Genomic DNA, 24191 nt, shown 5'->3' on the forward strand with positions numbered 1-24191 from the left:
CTCCTGGCCCTGCTCAGCACCATCCCCAGGAATCACCCCAGGTGCCCGAGAGTATTGCCCAAGTGCTTCTTGGACTCTGGCAGGCTGGTGCTGTGACCACTTCCCTGGGGAGCTGCTCCAGTGCTAAACCCTTTGGGGTGAAAAACCTTCTATTAATATCCAGCCTAAACCTCCCCTGACACAACTCCAGGCCATTCCCTTGGGTCCTGTCACTGGTTATCACAGAGCAGAGATCAGTGTCTGTCCCTCCTCTTCCCCTGATGAGGAAGCTGGAACTGCAGTGAGGTCTCCCCTCAGTTTTCTCCAGGCTGACAGACCAAGTGCCCTCAGCTGCTCCTCAAGGCCCTTCACCATCCTCGTTGCCCTCCTTTGGACACTCTCTAACAGTTCAATGTCTTTTTTACATTGTGTCACCCACAACTGCCCCCAGCACTCGAGGTGAGGCTGCCCCAGCTCAGAGCAGAGCAGGACAATCCCCTCCCTTGCCCGGCTGGTGATGCTGTGCCTGATGCCCCCCAGGACAGGGTTGGCCTCCTGGCTGCCAGGGCACTGCTGACTCAGGTTCAACTTGCCAGTGACCAGGACCCCCAGGTCCCTTTCTGTGGCACTGCTCTCCAGCATCTCATTCCCCAGTCTACAGGGCAGCTTCCAAGGGGAGGCCTAATGTATTCCTCCCTCACAAGAACAGCCTTTTCAGCATAATGCACTGAGGAGTTTCCTTTGTCTAATTAGTTCTGCGTTAGCCTTCCTTCTACTGCTAGAACAGATGGGTGCATAAAATAGTGTGAGGTGATCGAGTTTATTTTTATGTGCATCCAAGGAGTCACACTCCCACGTGTCTGAAAGAGGGCTTTTAAATTTTAAAAATGCATCAGCACAGTGAAAGAATCAGAACGTGCCCCAGGGAAGAGTTCAGACATCTGTTGTGCTTTCGTGGTTGTACCTGTGCTACAGAACACAGGCAGTGTGTTCTGTATCTCACAGTATCATTTCTTGGTTTCACTGGGCCAGGCACAGCTTCTCTCCTGCCTCTTGTGTAACTCATGCTCTTTTAAAAATACGTGAAGGATTAGAAAATAGATATGGTGAAATAGTCATTTTAGCTAGCTTTTTGGACTATAATTTCTGTACTTTAAAGTCTGCAGGACAGCTATGACATTGTCTCTTCTGACACTGTTCTGGAGGCTTTGTGCACTCTATGCAGAGTACACTTAGTTTATGGTAGTTCTTATGACACTGAACACTTACTGTAAATAAACTTTAGGAACATGCTGAGGTTTTTTTCTCTTTTGCAGGGTGGGGGTGGTGGTGATAGAGCTGCTGTTGGCCTCCTTGTGCAGGACAGTGGTAAAAGCAGAGCCTGTTTCTTTGTGCCTAGTTTATGGAGCTGGAAGAGGAGGCTGGGTTCAGTGTTGCTGCTGTCATGTAATGGGGACTAATGTACAACGTGGCTTGAAACTGAAATTACAGAAGCAGCTGTTTCTCAGGGGAGTAGTGGGTTTGGAGTCCTGATCTGAGCCCATCACTGAAATGATGAAATTCTCAAGAGGGAGCACTATTATTGCAAAGCATTAAATCATTTGATAGAGATGGTTCCCCCATTCTTAGAAATGGAACTCTCTGTCATCCTCTGTTCTGCTTCTGTGTAACAGTTGCTGGTGAAGCTGTGTGATGTGCACTTGCTTTCCAGTCTTAAGCTTTTAGATTGCTTAATTATTTAAGGTATTTTCCTTCTCAAGGAAAGAGAGCAGATGAAAAAATGAGCTGTAGTAAAGAATTAGGTCACGTCTCTTCCTGTAGCAGCCAAACGAACAAGAGTGACTAAAAAGGTAAAAGGAAATATTTTCTGTTGATGGTAACTTCTACCAATAAGTAATTGCAAGTCAAATTCCGTGTCCTTGAATCCATCTGCAGAGCTTTTTGATGGGCTAGCTTATAATAATATCATGGTCAGAAACTGGACTGTAATTACTCCCATCTTTCTTCTAAGGAAATGTCACTGTTTTGTAGGAAAGGCCGAAGCAACAATTTCTTTATGAACACAACACATACATGTGCCATTTTATTGATTAAATAACCAAGTGAAATGTAAGACAGCTCACCAGGGTGGGCTGGCTTGGAAAACAGGAAAGGAGCACATGGAATCAGTTCTCCTGCCCTAGGGGATGTTAGTGTGAGATGATTACAGAGTTAAATTCTGGAGTAGGATTAACTTCCCGAACATGTTGAATGCTTGATAAATCACAGACTTCCTGTCAAGTGTCTGGGCCAGTCACTTCAGTGTCTGTCACACCTATAAGACAGGAAGAGTGCTTTTTTGTTTTTTCCTACTCCAGAAGCATGTTTTGATGAGAAACTCACTAAAGTATGCCCTTTTGTAAACAAAACTGAGCATAAATTAAGTATTCTTATTGCTTGTTGCTGCTGTTGTTTCTAGTGTTTAAGGTTTCTTCAGCTGATGCATAGCATCAGTATGTTGTGCTGCAGTGGCTCTGTGACTCTGCTTTTTATTTTCCTTTCTCTTCTTTTTTTTTTTCCCCTCCATGTTGAGATGTGTAATTTCAAGGTATCTTAAAGGAACTTGAGCTGCCCCTGCCAGGATCTGATAGAACTAAGAATTTTTATTGATACAGCTCAGGTCATTTACATGGATTCCTCCATGTTTGAAGGAATTTGGCTTCTCTTTTGGGTTTCAGTGTTTGGGTAGGAGAGAGCAACACACACTCACATATATTAAATTCTAGAAGTTTTCCATGCAGATACCTGAGATTAGATTTGACTGTTTTATCATATGAGAGAAACTTATTTTTCTTGTTTTGCTTTTACACTGGTGTTAAAACTGGGTCTGGTCAGTATAAATGGATATCTTTGTGTCTAACTGTGCAAGTCTCATCCCCACAGTGCACTCTTAAGTGGCTTAACTCTGTTTGTCTTGCTTTGATTCTGTCTTGCAGAGTTCCAAAGTGCTTGCAAAGAAGGAGCTCTCCTACATGCCTATCATTGGCTGGATGTGGTATTTCCTAGAGATAGTCTTCTGCAAGCGCAAGTGGGAGGAAGATCGGAAAACTGTGGTGCAGAAGTTGCTCAATCTCCGGGACTACCCTGAAAACTTCTGGGTGAGTGATGCTTAACAAATGGAGTGTGAGGTAGCAGGAGTGAGAGGCACAGGCAGTATGTGATGCTTACCAGATTGTTCCTGAGACTTTTGCTTGTTAGCTTCCCTGGGAGTATCAGAATACTCTCAACTGAATTCTCTCTGGAGTTTCCCATGTTCTGTGTTGTCTGTTTCCATCTCTGTAGTATGGAGCCCTGCAGATACTACTGCAAAAATACCTGCACTGTGACGCACTCAGTAAATTTTGTGGCTCTCTAATTAGAGGCACTGGATAGGGATAGATGCAGGGGTGCATGGCTGTCCCACAGATGTATGTGACAATGTTGTATTGAAGCACAATCAGCTGTATTTGTTACCTAAACTCTCCTCTCACCTTAGAACATGTGTTTTCACACAGCATATTTAGGATAGCTGCTCTAGTTAATATAGTAGAGTTTTCTCCTTCCCAGTGATTCTGCCATTCCTGTGAAGGTGTTTGGTCAGACATGGCCCAGTAGAAGTTGAAGCTACCTGGGCAGGGAAGTGGCCTGATGTAGCCATTGTCTCTGTTCCAGGGAGAAGACTAGTGTCACTTTTCAATAACAAGAAAGTCTTCCTTTTTGCATCACCATCATTTTTTAGTATTCACCATGCCTGGCATTTCTTCATCTGAGAATGAAAAGCTGTTGAATTTTTTTCTCTTCTCAGAAATCATAAAAATTGCAGTTCTTCTGAGCTAGTGATGGCAAGAGTGCAATTCAGTTAAAGAAATGGAATCTCAAGCAGCGTCCCCGGGGCCTACAGAAACTATTGCTGTTTCCTCATGAAGATGTATATGCCATATTTCTCATGCTCTGAAACAAAGTTCTTTTGTTACTTGTCATTGATTTAAATGAGTGCTAAGCAATCAAACTAATCTCTGTGCTTCAATGTTTGTGTGACTTCCAGCAGGAGGCTGTCTGGCAAAGGGGTGATTCTGGGATTTTAGCTTCTGTTTCTCTCCAGAGATTTTCCTGTGCTCTGTGACTTTTCTTTTCATGTAGGCAGCTCAGCTCTAATCAGTGAGCACAAGCCACCACCATCCTGTAGAAACTCCTGTAGAGGAATTGCTAAAAAGGAGCTATACCTATGTAAGGGAGATAGTTGTTAACGTACACCTGGGGTTATTGCAGTGTGGAGTTTTAATTTGCTTTTTTATGATGGTATAATGTCAAAAGGCACACAAATAGCACCTTGGAAAGTAGAGTAGGCAAAGCATGCTAAGTGAACTAGAGAGACTTTCTCATCAGTTCCTCTGTGTCTCATCAATCTGAATAACATTTTGCATGCAATACATGAATAAAAGCGCTCTTGGATGAGCTAAAACTGAAGCTGGCTGCTTGGCTAGTTTCTTCAATATCTCTGTCTTTTTTGGCTGCATTTTTGCTGTGGGTTTTGAGGACTTACTTTGTGTCATTTGGCAGCGCTCTCTGATGTGTTAGTTTGCATTCATGCTTGGCAGAAAGCAGATGAGCAAGTGATAAATCTCCAAAGATCTGTGTGCTCTCCCCTGCCTGCCAGTGGCAAGATTGTAATTATTCATGTCTGAGCACTTCTTCTGTATAGTTCATAAGAGCATGAGCTTTTCAGTTGTCCTGCATGAGCTGCCTTACATCTGTTAACAGCTGCCTCACTGGCATCAAAGTTACTGCCTGAAGTTTTCCATGGACCTCAAGTGCCATAGGGAAAGCAAGCAGGTTAGAGTGAAGGCAAACAAGCTGGACACTGAAGCATTTCCTAGAAACGTGTTTAGTTTAGACACTTAGCAAGTTTTAGATGCCATGATATTTGAACACTCTACCATCAGAGAGAGATTTGCAACAGGAGTATGTTTTGAGTGTTTTCCAACAGCTTACTAGAGATGGAGTGGCTCAGAGAAACCAGGTCATTCCGATGGCTAGTAGCAGAGTAGATCTTAAAGCCTAAACGCTGAGGTTCAAACTGGGTGGCAGTTTGGATTAGTGTTTGGTTTTGGGGTTTGGTTTTTTTTTGGTTGGTTGGGATTTGTTACCTCAGTCAAATAAATTATGTAAATGTGTGTGTGGCTACACCTGTCCCAGCTAGCAGTGTTCATTTGGGTTGTGCAGGTGGGAATTCGAGAGAACTCTGCTCAGTCAGTAGAAGACCTGAACTTCTGTCTAACTGTAGTTGTGTCTTGGTTCTAGTTCCTGATTCATTGTGAGGGCACAAGGTTCACAGAACAGAAGCACCAGATCAGCATGAAGGTGGCTGAAGCCAAAGGTCTGCCCAAGCTCAAGTACCACCTCCTGCCGCGAACGAAAGGATTCGCTGTCACCGTGCAGTGTTTGAGAAATGTAGGTAAGGAAAGTCACAGGGGACACTGCTAAATGGTTATTCCTCTAGCTGCTGACAGTTTGCCATGCTTTTCTTTTCCCTGTAGCATGTGTCCTAGCAGAAAAATCCTGGGATGCTTTCAGAACCATCTGGTTTTTTCACTAGCCTCTGGTTTTAATAACAGAATCCTGAATCAGTTTGTGGGGTTGGTTTTGGTTGGGTTTAAGGGTTTTTTTAGTAGGTTTCTTTTTGTTGTTGTTTTTGGGGGGGTTTTTTGTTTGGTTTTTTTTTGTAGTTTTTTTGGTTTTTAATTCATTATTGTTATGGTTTGTTAACTGGTGACTCTGTGTTGAGGAATCTCAGTTGCATATTTTGTTTCAGTTGGTACATATTTTTTTTTTCAATTGTTGCATATTTTGTACCTAGGGCCAAAGAATAATATTTATTAGTATTTGCTAAGCAATTCTCTTCTAAATGAAGCAAGTGCATCAGTAGAGAGTCTGAGGCAGTGTGACTTAAAATAATTTCTTGGTAAATGACTACCTCAAATAATGCAATTTTAAAATCAAAATATATTCTGCTTTAAATTTTTGTATAGATTATCTCTTTTGAGTTTCTTAATGGAGCTGAGGAAGGGGAGTAGGCCTTGACTGAAGATGCATGTAGGTGAAATTCATAAACAGTTTCTACATTATAGAACATGAGTTTTTCTTCATTAATATTGTTTTGAGGTCTCCATTTATTTCTGGTTACTTGATTTGCCAGCTTTAAAGTGACTGCATTTTGCACATGTTGGCTTTGAAGTGTTACTCTTTGACTAATACTATTTGTCAAATTGTTTGATTAATACTGTCAGTCTTCTGCTGCGTACTTCAAGGGCAAAGGAACGGTAGTGCTGAGTAGCTGTGGTGTTACAGGATCTTTGGGATCTGGTAGATTTGTGTGTTAGATAGCTGATATGTAAGAATGAAAAAAGTCTTCTTTTTTCTCTAAGAATGAAAAAAAGTTTTCTTCTGGTTTAGAAGAAAATGTTTCAGCTTGACTGAAGGTAATGTCAAAACTTCTTTTGTCCTTGAAGACGTGTTTTCACGTGGCATATCTGGGGTAGCTGCTGTAAGAAAAACTTCCCATCTTGCTATCTCTTGTATTTCTTCTAAATACACTCTGGCAAGCCAGGTAGATCATATCACTGTTGTAGCTTTCCAGGCACCCACAACTTTCCATCCCCACGATGGATAGCATAGCTTGGATCCTTTCTGGTCCATGAAGAAGAGGTAAGTTATGTGAAGCATCCAGCAACCCCCCAAATAGCACAGTTTAGCCTTGCCTTTGGAATAAGGGTGACTGTTCTGCTGAGGGCACAACAGGGGGTAGTAGACTTGAGGCAGAGAAGAAGGGTTGAGTCAAAACTCTATGGCCCCTAATGCCCTGAGCTGGGAATCAGGAACAGGTTATTTTGGTGTTAGTTTTGTTCTTTTCACTGCTGTGTGTAATTCAAGCAAAATTTGGTGTGATTGTGGAGAAGCAGCTGTTTGTGGGAAAACATTCCAAAAGGAAACAGCTTTAGAAAATCCTAGTGACATAAAAAGTTTTGGACATTCATGCCACACACTACCATAACACTTACTAAGTACCCTAAATATTTGAAATACCTTCAGAAAAAAGAGACTGAGGTTGCTAGATTACTGATTTATTTAGGGAAGTAGAGTATATGTCACTGCCTCAATCCAGAAGCTGTAACTTGCTAGACGGAGCAGTGTAAGGCCAGGGCAAAGGCAGTATTTCCCTGTGAGGGTTCGAGGAGAAGCAGGGTCATAACTTCTCATACACAATTTCTGCAAAAACTTGAGGTTAAAAATCCAGCTAATAAACCTCTGAGAGTTAGATGACCCCAGTCTAGTGCTGCAAGTTCTTCTAGGTTTGTTGCTTTATTTGCCTTGTTATTTTTTGCCATGAGAGGGAGATAGAAAAGTTATTGCTTGGGTTGGTATATGTTTCTCTCCTGTAGAGACAAAGGGTTCATGTAAAAAGCATCTGAAAACAATGTCTTATTTTTTTAGAACTCCATGCAGCCTTATTATGTGCAGATAATAAGTCCATACAGATTTTTTGAATAGAGAATGTGGTGGCAGGCTCTTTAGACAGTCCATGATCTGGAAGTGTAATACTATCTAGAAATTTGGTCATATCCCTGTGCATCTCTAAAAGTGAGAGACTGATGCTGAGCTGCCTGAGGCCATTCTGGGCTCTGCCATTCAGGCTGATGCACTTGCTGTTCTCCCACAAGGGTGGTGAGCCTGGCTGGAGTGCCTTGCCAAGGGATGTAGCTGCAGCCCAGCATAGCAGTGGAGCCAAGTCACAGGTTTGGGACCAGGTCACAGCTGGGTGTGACAGAGCTCCTGTCCCATTTTTTTTCATCCATTCTGACAAGGGTGTTATAGTAATACCAGGCAACCCCCAAGGCAGGAAATGATTGTCATCTGACTCTAAGGCTTTGGAATATTGAACACTCGCTTTATTAAAGCTATACTACATGTTATACTATATCATACTTACTACTAGCTACTGAAAAACTCATGACTGTCTGCTGACTGACAGTCCACACAGCTTGGACCTGACAGGGTAATTAACATAAACAATTTCTACTAGAATCCAAGTACCAAATTCCTTCAGATGAACAATCTTACAACACATTCCACATGTGTAAAAACACAGGAGCAGCAAATGAGATAAGAATTATTTTGATCATTCTTTTCTCTGCTTCTCTCTGCTCAGAGGGCATGTGAGTACCACAGGGTGTGATTCAACTTGTCAGAGGTTGGAGTACTGGGGGATGGGTAGATGTTGGTTTCTCTGGCTGTAGATGTAATTCACCAGTGGCAGCAGAAATCACAGGTTGGTCCTCCTCAAAACTTTGTATCAAGTCTTAATGGCACCTGCTGCAGTCACTCAGGAAGGAGTTCAGAAGTAGTTCTGCAGTAGTTGGAAATAGACATTGGTGACATCAGTCTGGCAAGCCCACCTGTTGTGAAAAACTGAGTTTGAGAAAGAGTTTATTTAATGCGCATATATTGGAATCTGCCTCCATGCCAGCCATGTGATATCTGTCAGTATAAACAGATGTATTTGGATAAAAATACCTTTCATGCAAAATAACAAGTGAAGAACCTTCCCTCCTAACTAATTTCTTTCATAAGTGATAATGGAATTGATTTTTCCTTCAGAACTTGCTTTCAGAAGTTCAGATCTCTGTACATAATTTGATTCTTAAAGAAATGCTTTTAATATTTTCTGAACTTGTTATGATACTTTTGTCAGTGACCATTCCTATCAGTATGGTTTTACAGATGCAGTCTCCAGGAACTTAATTTCTAGAAGCTGTTCACTTTCTTAATAAATTGCAGTTTGCTACCTGTACTGTTCATGGAAGCAAATGAAAATACATATCTGTTTCTAAGATATTAATCTATTACTTACAGTAAAAGTAGATGTCTCAAATACTGAAAAAGATATATTTAATTACTACTTTTATTGTCTGGCTGAATATCAGGCAGTTCCTTTCAGCTGCTTTTATTTAGTAAAGACTTGTACTTTAAAATGCACTTCATGATGGATTGTGGATAAGACCAAGTTTTGTTGTGTACCTTTTCCTGCTGGGTACATGCTGGGAACTGCTGTTCCAGAGGGACTGCATGAGAATTCCAGGGTGATAGTCTCATGGGGTTTTGGGCGTATTGCAATGGCTTTTTTTTCCCTCATGAGCTGTATATTAGTCCTGGATTTTTATTTTTTTCAAGTGGGTTTCTATTCATCATCCAGAGCAAGTAACAAAGTTTGAGAGGATGAGTGGTTTTTGTTCAAGCTGGCCCAATTAATGAAATGTTAAAGGATTGTTCAAGGTGGTGTCACATCAGCAGTACAGTGAATGCTACTGTACCTTTCCCTCCCTTTTCCAGTCTTCAGATCATTGTGTGCTAATATGAAGATGCATTTAGCCACACTCATTGCCTGTGGGTTGATTTATCAGTGAATCATCCTGGCATAATCCACCATGGCCACAAAATAATGTGTGAAATTCAAGAGGACAGTCAAAGTAACAAAAATCCTCTCTAGATATGTAATCCGAAGATTTTTTTTTTTTTTAGGTTGAAGTAATTAAATCTTAAATTCTTAAGTACTTACCTCTCTGTCAGAATGCTGTAGACAAAACCCAAAGTTAATGATATGACAAAAAAGCTGAGCAGAGACTAGAAAACAAAAACAAAACAAAACAAAAAACCTTACTGGTTTTTTGACAGAAAGAGCTTTAAAATATTTGTGTTTTGTTTTTAATGAAAAAGAGGTTCTGAGATATAGCTCCTTTGAAAAAATATTTCACAACTGACGCAAAACTTCTCAAATTTTACTTGTATTAGTCTGAGAGTGAGACAGTTGTAGTGTTTTCAAGATACTCTCAAGGGTTTTTTTCACTTTCTTTACAATGTGAATTTTCTGGTCTCTTCAGCTTTTGGATGAGAAAGTCAGGAGATGTCCAACTCTAATTATGCAATTACATAATCCATGTTTAATGATAATCTGTTTCAGTGTGTCACACAGCATGCTAGTGCTTCTTTGACTGTGGATGATTTCTGGCAGATTTTAATTTCATGCAGCCCTTTTCTTGGACACTTCCATTGTTATTCTTGTCCTGCACTCTCAGAATGAGAAAGCTAAAATCTTTAGTTATCTTCAGTTCCATCTGGATAGCAGAGGTCTGTTTGCTCCTGCACATTGGTATCATTGTCTTGGGTTTGGCACTGCTTTGCACCAAAAGATTTCAATCTGTTACTAAAAGGTACTAGACTGAATGTTAAACTGCATACCAGTTGGAAACTGGAATAGCTTTTTTTTTGCCCTCGAGAAAAGGGAAGCTCTGTGTAAGACTGACAGCACATAAAGATGTTACTGTCCATCTCCATAGAAGGTTTTTTCAGAACAGGAGAACTATCTTCCAATGTGTCTCAACAAAAACCCAATTCATACAGAAACTCAAATGTAGATGCCTTGTAACAGATGGAAGAGAAAGTGTTGTGTATATCATACTTTGCTTTATTGCATCCCTATTGTTGTTAGAATAATCTCATGCTATTAAAGAATAAACTAAGAAGCTTACACTGTATAAACCAAACTGAGCTCTTGTTTTCCTTCAATTACATTGGATTAATAAATTAGAGTAGATTAGTAAAATCCTTCTACACTAAGAAGCTTAAAAATGGAGGCAGACAATTGTTTTTTTAAAAAGTAATTTCATACTTGTATTTTACATTGAGAGTAGTGTGCCTGAAGTAGATTTTGTCTTGTTTTTTAGATTTGAGTTTGAGCTAAGAAGCCAACTGTAGTAGGAAAAGAACGGAGTTGTTAGTGAGGGACAGAGTCGTTTTGCACTGACAGGGGTTTGGCCTTTGTTTTCAAGATTTACTTTCAGCCCTGATGCCAGGCTTCACTGTGAATTAAGTTTTGCAGTAACAAATGATGTGGTGAGTTTCTGGGAGCTGAATGAGACCAAAGCATATTTATCTCTCATAGCTAGAGAGGTTTCAAAACCAAGAGCCAATCTGTCCTATGTAATAAGTCCTTCTTAGGTGGGTCAAGAGATTCCACAATAAAGGTTCATCACGTGCATTTTTATTAATTATTGCAAAACTCTAGAGCAGAAAGCCTGAAATACAAGAGGCTACACATGAAAATGCTTCTTAGTCACATTTGTGACAAAAAATAGGAAAGTTGTTTTGCTGTCATTGCACTTAGAGTTCATACCTTGATGCACAACTGATTTCAGTGTCAGGAAAATGAATCATTCCCTGGTAATTTTGTGACATCAGGAAAATAGTGTATCTAAGGATGTGTTCATATAAACTTTTTTGCAGCACTTCATGTGGTTCTAAATGGTGAATGCTTTTTTTGTAGCAGCTGCTTGTGACTGTTCTTTTAGTTTCTCTGCCATCAGCCTTTGCAAATGGTTTTGCTGTTCTCACCCAATCCTGAGCTGTGCAGTTTTCTTGGTGCTGGAAGATTGGCTACATTTTGTTCAGCAGAACTTCCATGTTCTATTCCTCACATCTGCATGTTTTCTCTCTCTGCCTTTGCCCTAGAGGAAGTGCCTGAGTTACCAAACAATGGATATGAACCAGGGGCCATTCATGGCTGCATTGAGCCTTCCTGCTGCAGGAGGTCTCTCACACACAATTTACCTGTTCTTAGTCAAAGGATATATACTGCCCATTGGTTATAAAATGTGTGTCTGCCTGGTTGTTTCCTCAGATCTAAGGGGCAGTTGTTGATTCCCAGTGAGCTGAAAAAGGTAACAGTTAAAAAGGTAACAGTTCTGCAACCATTTGGCTCCTAGGAAGTCCTAGGTGTATTCTGTCAGAAGCTGTCGTACTGCACCTGATGAGGAAGGAGGCAAGGGTGGATGGAGAGCAAACCTTTCCATTCTGTGGGTTCAGTTCCTGAAAGAGTCACTGGTTATTTGGCTTCTGAAAACCTGCATGTTGAATTGTCATTGTCATTGTCATTTTTACCTTGGTGACAACTCAAACCGTAGTGCTATTGGTGATGACTTACTTAAATATTCTCCTTGTCTAGAGAGAATTATTTATTTCCATTGTATTACTACAGTAAACACATGACCTGTTTTTCTTCTTGTAGTTTCTGCAGTCTATGATTCTACCCTTAATTTTAGAAATAATGAAAATCCAACATTGCTGGGAGTTCTAAATGGAAAGAAATATCATGCAGATTTATATGTAAGGCAAGTAATCCATATTTTAATTAATTTTAAGCTGGAGTGTGTACTTGAAATCACACTTGGTCAAATTAGGGAATGTTTTCAAGTGGTTAACAGAAAAGCAGATCTCTACCGACCTGGCTTCACAGAACTTCAGATAAAAATTCATATGGGTTGGGTAGTGTTCCTGGTAAAGTTCTGTGATTATAAGTATGTGAGGAGCCCATAAATGTCTAGAGAACTTTTTGTTCATTATTTTTTACTCATTTGTGTGTCTGTTAGCTCAGCAGCAGCACTGGGGCCTTTTCACTCACTTGGCCAGAAAACCAAACACAACCTAAGTGTTCAGGTGGAGTTGCTTTATACCTGTCTCTGGCACAGGAGTTCCTGAGCCAGTTCCAGTTCCTCTGGTGGAGGTCAGGCTCAGACTTTGCCATCTGGTCGAGTTGTTGATGTATTTGACAGCTGTGCCCTCCCTACCAAGAAGAGGGTTGTTTAATGAAAAAAAATTACCTGGATTCCTTTCATTAAGGTTTCTATAAATTACAAATATGCTAATGGCTTCCCATGATCTTAATGGGAAAGAGCCAATTCCCAGGTGAGGTTCTACCAGCAGCACCTGTGCTACAGGCACTCAGAGCATGTGATGATGTTGGGTTGGAGCATAGAAGCCTAAAAGTGATGCTGCAAGTGATCAGGAGTTCATCACAACCCCTTAAGAGCTGTGGTGCACCAGCGAGCTGGTCCAGCTCCTTTATCCCGGATAGCAGTATGAAGTGCAATAGGGTGACCTTTTTTTTCTACTTCTCCTTTTCTGCCTGTTTGAAATAGTTGGGATTTTTTCAGAACTGTTTTTGTCCAAGGATAAAAGGAAAGTTTCTCTTGATTCCTCTTCCCACATGGTAGCTCAGCCTGGTGTCCCTGTGTTTGGTGTACACGGCCTGGCTGGGTGGCGTTCACGGAGCCCTGTCTGTGGATGTCAGATCCAGTGGAGCAGAGAGGTTCCTCTTGCTGTGTCTCCCCCAGCCTGCTGCAAGTCAGTCTGGCATAGCAGGGAAATTGCTTTTCTCAACTCAGAGTAGCTGCTTACACATCCTGAAAAGCTGTTACAGGCAGGGTAAACCTCATGGCTAAATTTGTTTTGGCAATTGCTTGGGGACTATCACAGATTCCTTCAAAATCTCTCCCTTTACATTTGCTTGTTGACGTGCTGTAGGTGTTGCACAAGTTAAGAAAAGGTGAAAAATGTAGTGAGTCTCCTGTCAGATAATCTGTATAATTTAAGTGCTGTTCATGAAAGTCAAAGTATTTACTATTCTTCAATTTCTCTTGTTTACCATTGGCAGGCGTATTCCACTAGAGGATGTCCCAGAAGATGAGCAGGAATGTTCTACCTGGCTCCACAAACTGTATCAAGAAAAGGTTGGATTTTTTTGTCAAGACAGCACTTATGAGCCACTAGTACTCTGTTAGTGTAGTGCTAGTAGACCTTTACAGTGTGCATGTGTAGTGTCCTAATTTGGAGGCTTGGGGTGAGTTGGTTTGTTTGGCTTTCAGGTAAGTGCTCTGTTTCTCTGTATACAAACTTGATCCTGTGCTGCCAGTCATGATTTTGTTTTGTACATGGAGCAACAGGAAGAAAACTTAAGGCTTTCTAGAACAGCTTTAAGCCTCTTCTTTAGAAAGTTGCATAAAGATAGAAAAATCGAAATTGTCTTACTGCCTTCTGATTGTCTTCTAGGGAAAGACCCTCTTTCCCTAGAAGACACCTTCTAAATTAAGAAGTAGTTTGTGGGCTAAATAACATACATTCTTTAGTGTGTTAAAATTTTTGTCCCTTGTTTTACCCTGCCTTTTTTACCAAGGCAGACATCCATCAATAAAAGAACAGGCTGATAAATTGTTTTCAACTGTGGGTTAAGAAGGCATGCACTTAAGATTCCTAATTTCATAGGATGGGGAGAGAATAATAATGATTGTGTTTGTGGATGCCCAGTGGTTTGGGTTTTTTCTTTTTTTTTTTTTTTCTTTTCTTTTGCTTTGCAAATGCTTTCATATGAATCCTTCGTCTTTCAGAATCTGTTTCTTCTGGGCTGTTTTTATGAATGTTGGAGATAGTGGTTGGGGCTGTGCTTTTTGAATGCACACAGCACTCTCATTGCAGTCAGTGGGAGTCATAGGTATGCACAGCATGAGGGCCTGGCAGCTCACTTTGCTTGAATACCTCGATCAAAGTTATGTATTCAGACTGGAATGCAGCAGTGCTTTGGATTTAGAAATTATGGAATATAGCTATGCTCTGGTTTCCTCTCACTGGGACAGCAAAATTCTGCTGTGCCATTTGTCCTGCTCCTCCCAGGATGCCACATTAGCGTTTCTCTATCATCTGTGCCCTGGCAGTTCTGTTTCAAACCATGACTGTTTCTGCTGTAATTCATAGCTCCTCTAGGCAGCTTGCTTACAGAAATGTGGAAAGTAAATGTGTCTTGAGACCTCACTTGTAGGTCTACTCCCTTTGCCTCTGATCCCCCTTCTCAGAGTTTGTGCCCCATCACCTGATTGAGGCTCAGCCCTGAGTACCTTGGCAGAAAAGGAGGCTGTTACCCATGGGCCCATGTACATGTAAATGGTCCTTTTGCTCAGCATTGCAGAAAACCACTTTCTGCTGCCATGGCTTTGTAGCCCTGTTTCTTGTCCCTGAGAACTAGTCAGACGTTTGCAAGACAAGAACATCAGTGTGAATGTGGTGATTGTTTTCCTCAATCCTTTATTACATAGTTGCAGTAATTCACTCCAAGGTTTTTCTGTTATTCCCTCTTTGGCAAACACTCAGTTGCTTCTAGTGCAGAGTGTACATCTAGCCTTCATCAAATTATATTGTACAATATATCATAGTAGTCTTCATATCTGTTCTTCATGACATCTTCATTTGCTGGTTGGTTAAGTCTCTCATTTCCTGTTTAAGTACAGGAGTGAAGTTTTGTATCCCAGAGTGAGTTATGCTGTGTTCTGTTTTCCTTTGCACTGAAACCTTTTTTGGTTATGTGAATGTTTTTGATTGATTAAGCCTTGCAGGAGCTGTTTGTTTATTTGTTTGTGTTTTGGTTTGGGATTTTTGGTGATGATTTTAGTTTTTCTATGAAGACAGCAAGTTTCTCTTTCTCCAGCTCTTTTACTTTAGTGAAACTTACTTCATTGCAGTCATTCCTGGTTGACTGAAGCCCTTGTCTTTGTAAAATCAGAGTGGCAGAATATAGAGCAGGGACAACTTCTTCCAGAGTTCTGAGATGATGAAAGCCCACCTGCAGGGTAAAAATACAATTCTTTTTCACCATTCTGCCCTGCATCTTAAATAGATAATAGGCTCTTAGGTCAGATAACAAACAGCTGTGCTGCCCTGGTGCTTTTCCAAAAATGAATCCTGTTTTAAGTCGTCTTCAGAGTCAGAAAATATTTATGATATAATGTAAAAAATTTTTATTCAAAGGGCAGTAATTTGTTGCAAGATACCCACTCATCCCCTGCTTTGTCTGTTTTGCTTGCAGCACTTCACATGCTGTTTCAAAGTAAGACAAACTGTGGATGCTACTGGAAAGCAGAGACCTTATTTTAACACACATTATGGTTCCCTGTGCTGTTGCTTATTGTCAATAAGTTTAATAATTTTGCAGTAGTTTCTCACAGCTCACATACAGTGTGCTGAATTATGCTGTAGTAGCATGATTTAGTGGCTGGAGAGTGCCACATGTACTGAGGTCAAGGCCTTTGCACTCAAGATGATCAGGATTGTAGAGCTATTGGAATGAGTAATGAAAACAGCAGTTACTGGACATGGAGGGACAAGAATTTTTTAAAATTTATTTATTTCCCCATATTGACATTAGTAAAGGAGCGAGAATCTTTGAGAAAAGCTTACTCCTTTGCGATTTACCTCCATGTCTGATCTCACCTACAAGTACCTCAGTCTGAGATACTTCTCTGTGGGAACTTGGTGTGTTCATGTTCTTGCTACTTGTCACTTCATTTTTTGGCTTAGTCACTGCTGCCAGCCCAGTTGAACAGAGTCCTGCCTGATGAACAGTGGCATTGTGCTGCTGCTCTAAACCAAACACTGTTCTTCCTTTTCCAGGCTTACAGTAAGTACCAGCTCCATATGCTCCTTCCTCACCAGGGATAGAGTTTGTCCTTCCACAGATGGCCAGCACTCTATCTGTTGGTTCCAAATAATGACGGAAACTTCAATCTGGGTTGCACATTGCCTTCTCGTTTTATTTCTTTTACTTTTTTTTAACTGCCATTGCTAGAAAGGCTCCCTTTGTCTTTAACAAGGACTGGGTGAGGATCTTTTTGCCAGGTCTGAAAAGGTGGTATGTAGTAACCACAACTCTGCTAGTCCTTGCATGTTTGTTCTCATTTTTACCTATTTATAGCCTCAGTTCCTGAAGTAGAAGTTCTGCTTGGGAATCTTAATTTTCATTACAAAGAGAGCAAGCTTCTAATTCTTCTTGCTTGTAAAAGAAGCTTGGAAAACGAGGCCTGAAAATATATACAGAAATGTCCTAGGGAATCGGCAAAGCCTGACTGAAGAGGAGAAGTGTGCAGAACTCCAGTGTTTGGGAACAAAGAATATATTTTTGGATCCTCATTCTTTGTGGGCTTCCTCATGGAGGGGCAGCAGCAGCACACCTCTGCTGTCAGACCTCCTGTGGGAACTGGGAGGAGGAATCCAGTCAGTCTCACAAGGAGATGGATGTTCCCTGATTTGCCCTCACTGCATTCCCCCTCCCCCTCACTGCCTGAAGTGACTTAAGTGTGGTGGGGGCAGTAGAGGGAGCGTGTTTCCATCTCAGAATGTGATACCTGCGTGGATGGAATTCATTACAAACCAAAAAGAAGCTCTGTAGGCAGAGGAATGAAAGGAACCTAATGTGAGTAAGGTGGTTTTGGGAAATGGTGAGCTCTGTTATCTATTTAAAGTCTGTCTTGTTGCTGGGTATGGTAGGCACCCTCACAAAACCTTTCAAGACACATAAACCCACAGATGCCTTTTGCAGGTGAATGAATGTATTTAAGGGTAAGGAATCAAAACTGAGCTGTTCCCCACAACAGGGGGAAGTGTGGTGGAGCTGTTGGCCTCGACATTGTTTTGCCTTTTGTGTTTGTTTTCCATCTGTCTCAAGCCTCTCAGTGAGGTGTGGTCAGTGGTTTTGCTGCCCCTCTTGCCATGCAGAGCCAGCGAAGAAAACCCTGCTGTGTGGGTTTCAAGGGAGTCTGTCCTGCTCTCTGTAGTAGCAGGCCCTCTAATGGCAATGCCAGCAATAGTCGGAAATTCTTCACATTCCTGGGTAACACCAGCATTTGGAAACTTCACTATATGTAGTAAGTTCAGTTTTCTGATGATGAGTAGCTCTGTGGGATAAAGCAGTCTTCCCTGCACTGTGAAGAAAACCACATACACTGTGAACGCTGTTGAAGATGGCTCAGTAATTGGCCACAGTGATCCCACTGCAATCCAGCTCACATGAGTAAAACACTTATCATTTTTGTAATCTCAATAAAGAGAGGGCAGTGCTTTAATTATTGCAAATCCCATAAAAGCTGAATGTTCATTTCGAAATAGACAACGTGGTAACAGCCTGTAATTGCTCAAGTTGCTATCAAGTAAGTAAAGAATTGTGTCAGCTGGAGTGTAAGTGTAAAATGATAGCATAATGGAAAAAATAGTCTTTTGGTTGATTCATCTTGGATTTCCTAAAAGTTTTAGAAACCAAAAATCCTTTCTTTAAAGAAATAATCATACTTCATTCTGATGAAATTAATTTTTTTTTATGTCAATCTAATGCTGACTTCATTATTCAACCAGTTTTTTGTGATAACACAGATTAACAGATAGCAGATTAATAATCTTTGCTTTTAACAAGGAGGGAGGGGTTTTTTTACCCCACCCACTTTTTGATATCTTGGGCTGGTGAGATCAGTAAAGGCAATGCTATTCACCCATGTGGATTATAGAGGAAGGTACTAAACTCAGAGTCACCTCTGCTTTAAAAAACAGATGCTACAAAACAGAAAAAAACAACCCCCACCCCATTATCCTCCTTGTATTATACTTAAAGGTCCAGTCATTTGCTCAAAGCCAGTGAGAGATTTTGTGCTGTTTACACACTCCACTGCCTCTAGGGAGATTCAGCACCCAAACTTCCTACCACAAGCATCATGGGAACAAGGTGAAGAAGACTACATCTGTGGGACAAAGGCAGGAAGGGGTGGTGTTCTTTGGAGGGTGGGACAAAATGATGCCTGGTCACCTTTTCTGACAGGTCTGTGGGTGCTGTTTGAGAGCAGCAGTTGGAGAAAACAAGAGGGAACAGAGGATGCTGCTGAGTATGGAGCCCAGACACTTCCCTGGCTTACCTGCAGTGCTTGGGCAGGGACTGTGGCTCCTGCAGGAGGTTCATTAGTGATGTCTGCATTGCTGCAGGAATGTATATCCCATCATTCCTCCTGTTTTCCTAGGCTGCTATACTTTCCAGATACAACATTCTTCAGGCTGCTGTGTGTAGGAGAAAGAAGGTATTCACACATCAGTGTATGCTCCCCCTTTCTTCTTTGTTTCTTTTTTTTTTTTGGCTCTGTGTTCATTGACTTCAAAGTACAAGCTTTCCAGCCATCAGCTGGTCTTTGATCTTCCCCTGTGGTTACAAGCCTCCAGAAGGAGGAACATCAAAGCCAGGGGTGGCTAGTTTTGTTGCCAGATGGGGATTTAATTGTTGCCCTCCTTTGTTCTACTAGGATGCATTCCAGGAAGAATATTACCGCACAGGAACCTACCCAGCAGTGCCGACAATACCACCCCGTCGGCCATGGACACTTTTGAACTGGCTTTTCTGGGCCTTATTGCTGCTGTATCCTTTGTTCCAGCTGCTCATCAACATGATCAACAGTGGATCATCACTGACACTGGCTAGTTTTGCATTTGTCATTATAATAGGTAAGTTTCCTGATACAAAAAGATCACTTGCAGTGTAACTGTCCAGTAGGTAACAACCCATCTAATATGTCCACTCTAGCCTGGACTAGGTTAAAAAGATTCTTTTTTGTTTATTTTTTTATAGTTGTACTATTTTTTGTAAGAGCTGCATACAAATGTTTCTGTTTCTGTAGAATTCAAACAGTGACTTCTCAGTGGTTTGCCTACAAAAGGCTTTCTTTTCTTGTGTTGTGTGATGCTGTTTTGTACTTAAAAGGCTTAGAAGAAGGGCACAAGGATAATTATTCCTTTGAGAATGCTTTTGTCTAATCATAGTCTGATGTGTCATACACTGGTAATCCACCAGTTCATGATTTAAGCACAGCCTGTTGTGGCCATCTACTCTGATTTTTGTAGTACAGGGCATGGACTGTCACAGGTGATTCCTACAGTTCCTGTAGCAGTTCTGAACTGCCTTGGTTCCTATTTCAACTAGTATGATATTTAAGACAAGGAAGGAAAACAAAACATGGAGCTGGCCCAAAGAAGGGGAGGGAGATCTTATTTGGTGTTCTTCATGGAAACAGGAACCAGGTCAGTTAAGCAAATTGCATCATATCTGGGTGTCTGTAATTGAGTACTGGTTTGAAGAATAAGTTCCCTTCCAGAATAAGATATACATTTGTAAAGCAAATACTGTCTGTTATTGCTCTGACCATCATAGGTATTTATTGTTTCATCACCTTCACATCTGTGTATATTACAAACAACCTTGGAAAAAGAAACAGAACTTCATAGTCTTCCTGGCACTGGGAGAACTTGGATACAGAGCTGACTTAAAAAGCCATGTCCAGAATAGCAACACACAGGAGATAGCAAAATGTGGAGCATTTTTTTGTCTCAGAAGTGAATCTTTGCTCTCTACTCAGGAAATTGTTCCTAGCACATATTTCTTTGCATTTTCAGAAGTCTGACTCTTGAGCTAGATTGATCAAGATTAACTAACATCCTTTTAGCCATCTGTGAAGAGTTTGATGTGGTAGGCACCCAATATTCTTTTTCAGAAACTGCCCACCAAAACAAATGCTGCACTAAGCTCCTGTTGATGCTTCAAATAGTGGTAATTGGAGAAGGAACAGTGTCTGTGTGTGTGTGAGAGTGTGCAGGCAGGAAATTTCCTTCATGATGCTTTGAGCCAGAGGAAGGAAAACAAGCAAGGATAAGATCCAGCTTAATAGTTGGTACATTAGGTGGGCAGGGTAGAGGAAAAAAAGGGAATCCTGAGCTTTTGTCTTCATCTGGAGAAATTGTTGGTGCTTGTTACCCTGGACATGCTTTGTGTAAAATGTGTAAGAATTCCTCAGGGCAGCAACTACAACTTAAAAGCCTCTTTTTCCACCCACCTTGCTAGTTGGAAGTCACAAGCAGTGACCCCTTTCCCCTTCTCTGACTGGTGAAGAGGATGGGAGTGTAGAGGGAGCACTGTGGTTGGGGTGTGCTAGGAATGGGAGGTGATGGGTTCAAATCCCTGTCACTTGCAGAGAAAGGTGAATCAGCCTGCCCTGTGCTCCTTTGCAAAGTGGGCAAACAGCAGGGTGGGATGAGGTGTGACACCATTGTAAGTGCTACTGCCTGGCAATTTGCTGGCATAGTGTGTTTGGTGCTGGGTTGTGGAACGATGGCCTAATGGTGCACTGAAGTGTAGCTACTGCAAAATGGTTTGAATTTTTCATCTTTCCTTCAGCATTTTTCTCTTAATTCAGTTTCTCCACTCAGCAGACTGGTTGGTTGGGTGCCATTTGTAAGTGTTTCATGCCTTGTGTACCCTCCACAGGGAGCCTCAGACCATTATTCAGGGTTTCTGGAGTTTAACCTCGGGGCCACCTGCTTTACTGCTTGACATTGTAGCATTTGTGATGGTTTTGGATTTAGCCCTTTATAATTTAGCTGTGTGACACCACACCCCTCACCCTGCACCCTAAGCCTAATACAATCTTGCCATTAGTGACCTAGGTCACATCCTTTCTTTATCAAGATGTGAAAGAAAGAACCTGTAAAGGAAAAAAGCTATGATGCTACCAAGAATAGACAGCAAGAAAACCTTCTTTTCATTTCTTTCCACTTTTCTTGTTCTCCACCTATCTTTCTTCTGCTGCTAGCCACAAGGAAAGGTTAATAAGCAGGCTGCTCTGAGTCATCTCTTGACTGCAGTGATAATGCAAAGGATTTATTCTCAGGTTATCTGTAATACTGGATCTACCAGAAGGCTCCAGCAGCCTGCAAGCACAGCCAGTGCATGGTAAAGCAGGGAGGACTGTGTTTGCTGTCTTTACAGTGGGAGTGGTAATTGGTACCTGGTGGCTTAACAGCGTAAAAGGGAGGTTTTTCTGCAGCTGGAGGGATTTATCAGATGACAAAATCAGCTCTTCCCATTGCTCCTAGCAGACCTTTTCAACTGTTTGTAACTGAAGCACATGTGCAGTGGTTTGGTTTCTTCCTCTGGCACTTTGGCAGCTCACCTGATGCTCCAGAATCAGGAACTTTACTGCAGTCCCTAATAGCTCATTGTAGTAGATTGCTGGTTTTAAGGGTGGGTTTCAGTACCTGATACAGGTGCTGATAAGCACAAAATAAACCTTTTGTGATAGAGCAGAGTAACTAGGAGGTCCTTTCACTGGGTACCCTCTGCATGTTTCTAGATTGTCATTTGTCCTTTGGATAGTTTCTGCTTATTGTGCTCCCCAGTAAAACACTGAGTAGCTTGTAAGTAACTGGCTGTTCAGGTGGAAGGAGCTCTAAGAAAAATGCTCCACTTGAGCTGGAGTGGAAGAATGGTAATCCCTCAGACCCTAGCTCTGAGGTCTGAGAATGAATAACCCATGTATGTACAGCTCTCCCTGGTTCAGCTCAAACTCTTTCAGCCCTAAATAAATGACATTTCTTTATACTGTAAATGCTCTCCCCTCGTGCTTTGCTGTGCAGCAGTTTGGCTGTTTATACTCCCTAAAGTCATCACACTGTGCTCATACCTTACTGCTGCTCTGGGACTGAAGCCCTTTGTGAAACAGCTTGAATCAATACAAGGCAGTTGCTGCTTCAGAGGATAAATGCTCAAGTAGTTTGAGGGACAAAAGTATTTTGAAAACCAGCTTTAGTTTCACAGGACACATGGCTAGAGATTTAGGTACTTAGCTCATAACAACTATTTTAAAATTGGTGCTGATATTTTGGTGCTGAAGCATAGGCACTCTGTCAAATGTCAGTGTCTGAACTTGACAACAGCTTCTTTTTTTTCTCCTCCTCCTGCTTCCCCAGTCTCATTTGGCTTCAAAGAACCAAATGTTGGGTTGCCTTTCATATTTTGATAATTTGTGTTGAGGAGGACACTGACCCTTCATGCTTTAGAAGTAATTTATTGTAAAGCTGTCAACAGCAGTTAAAAGGAGAATGTATGCAAAAGATGAGAGGGTTTATAAGGGAGCAGCAGCTATTCCATGTTTAATGCTAAAAGCACGGTGGCATCTGGGCTGATGGCACAGGGCCAGCAGCTCCATGTCAGTTCTAGGTGAGCCAGCTGGGATTCCGTGGGAGCTGCAGTGTGTGTGCTGTGCTCTGTGGGTGAGCTCACACTGCAGCCCTGGGGCTGTCACACTGTCCAGGAGTGGGGTGTGGAGCCCAGGGCTGGAGCACGGTGTGACCTGGGCAGCGAGGCTGGCACTGCCCCCAGGCTGAGGTGAATGGAAGGTGAGGAGGGGACAAGCCAGCAGGGTTGTAATAAGTTTTACAGCAGGATACAAACCATGTGCAGGATCGTGCCTGTGTTGATTCTGGTGGAGCTGCCAGATAGTCTGGCCTTTCAGCCTGGTGCCTAGAAATTGGGGAATTTGGGGTGGGTTGTTTTTTTATGTGAGTGTGTTGCTTGTTTCTTCTCCTTCATAGTATGTAGGATAGGCCCTCAATGGAAATGTCTACAGTTCATAGAGTCTTTAGTTGTACAAATATCAGTTTCAATGCATAACCTATATAACTCAAGTGCAAACTATATGTGGGAAATTTTTATGCCCCTGCCTGCTGTGCTGCTTATAGCACTTGCTGTGTGGTATAAAGGCAGGGAAACAGATGAGAAAAAAATCCTGAGTAGTAAGAGAAAAGGTGGAAATCCTTTGAGCTAAGGTTTTGCTGAAGGATGAGATACTACATGTGGAGGTGGTGATTTTCTTGGAGCTAAAATGTGTTCCTAGAAAGATTACACTCCTGGCTCCCTTGTCTTTGTCAGCTCAGCCCTCCTTGAGGCCCCAGCACTCCAGCAGGCAGAGCAGGTCCTCAGCAACCTCCTGCATCTTTTGGATCTGAGTAATGGTGGGCATAAAGATGCAGGAGCTCAGTTACCTCAGTTTGCTGTGGAGTAGTACAGTGATGCTTCAGCCAATAGCTTCTCTCATGCACTTCTCAGGGTGGTCTTTAAACCCTCACAGCTATGAAGTTAGGCACTGCTGATTAGTTACTGCTTGATGTCCCTTTCTCCCTTTTCTTGAAGTAAAAAGCCTGAAGTTCCCCTTACTACAGTTGTATGTAAAACAAGAGGTGAATAAATCCTTAAACGTGAAGGTGTCTCTCAGGTCTGCTCTGAGTCTCCAGGAGCGCTGTGGTGAGGAGGTAGTGCTGGGACAGACCAGTGAGGCAGCCCAGCCTTTCCCCACTTTGCTTCCACACACTTGGTAAACATGAGCAGTCCTCTTCTCCGTGCACCCCACCTTCCCCAGGGTGCTGAGGGCTACAGGGTGAAATGGGGATAGAAGGCGGTGGCACCTTCTGCCAGGGAGCAAAGGACAAAAAAGGACATCTGAACTGCTGAACTAGTTGTTTTTTGTGTCCAGGCATTCTTGGAACTAGATGAAATCCCCAGTATGGTGTGTGGCTGCTGTAACAGCTGCTCTTATTTATGCTCTGTGTCCATCTCCAGATGCTGTTTCTATCCCTTGTGGTTAAAAATCTTAATGATTCCATGCTTACTATTATGTTATGAT

General features: G+C 41.8%; 1 protein-coding gene across 2 annotated transcripts in view; it reads left to right on the forward strand.

Moving 5' to 3' along the window:
* The window catches only part of AGPAT4 (1-acylglycerol-3-phosphate O-acyltransferase 4), a 72457-nt gene that overhangs the window by 44124 nt on the left and 4142 nt on the right, over nt 1-24191 (forward strand). For both annotated transcript variants that reach the window (XM_050972692.1, XM_050972693.1), the window contains 5 exons: nt 2955-3116; nt 5299-5452; nt 12116-12218; nt 13541-13616; nt 18987-19185. In XM_050972692.1, the coding sequence (XP_050828649.1) occupies nt 2955-3116; nt 5299-5452; nt 12116-12218; nt 13541-13616; nt 18987-19185 (694 nt within the window). The remainder of the gene's footprint in view (nt 1-2954; nt 3117-5298; nt 5453-12115; nt 12219-13540; nt 13617-18986; nt 19186-24191) is intronic.

This window comes from Serinus canaria, chromosome 3 (genome assembly GCF_022539315.1).
Source record: "Serinus canaria isolate serCan28SL12 chromosome 3, serCan2020, whole genome shotgun sequence".
Classification (NCBI taxonomy): domain Eukaryota; kingdom Metazoa; phylum Chordata; class Aves; order Passeriformes; family Fringillidae; genus Serinus; species Serinus canaria.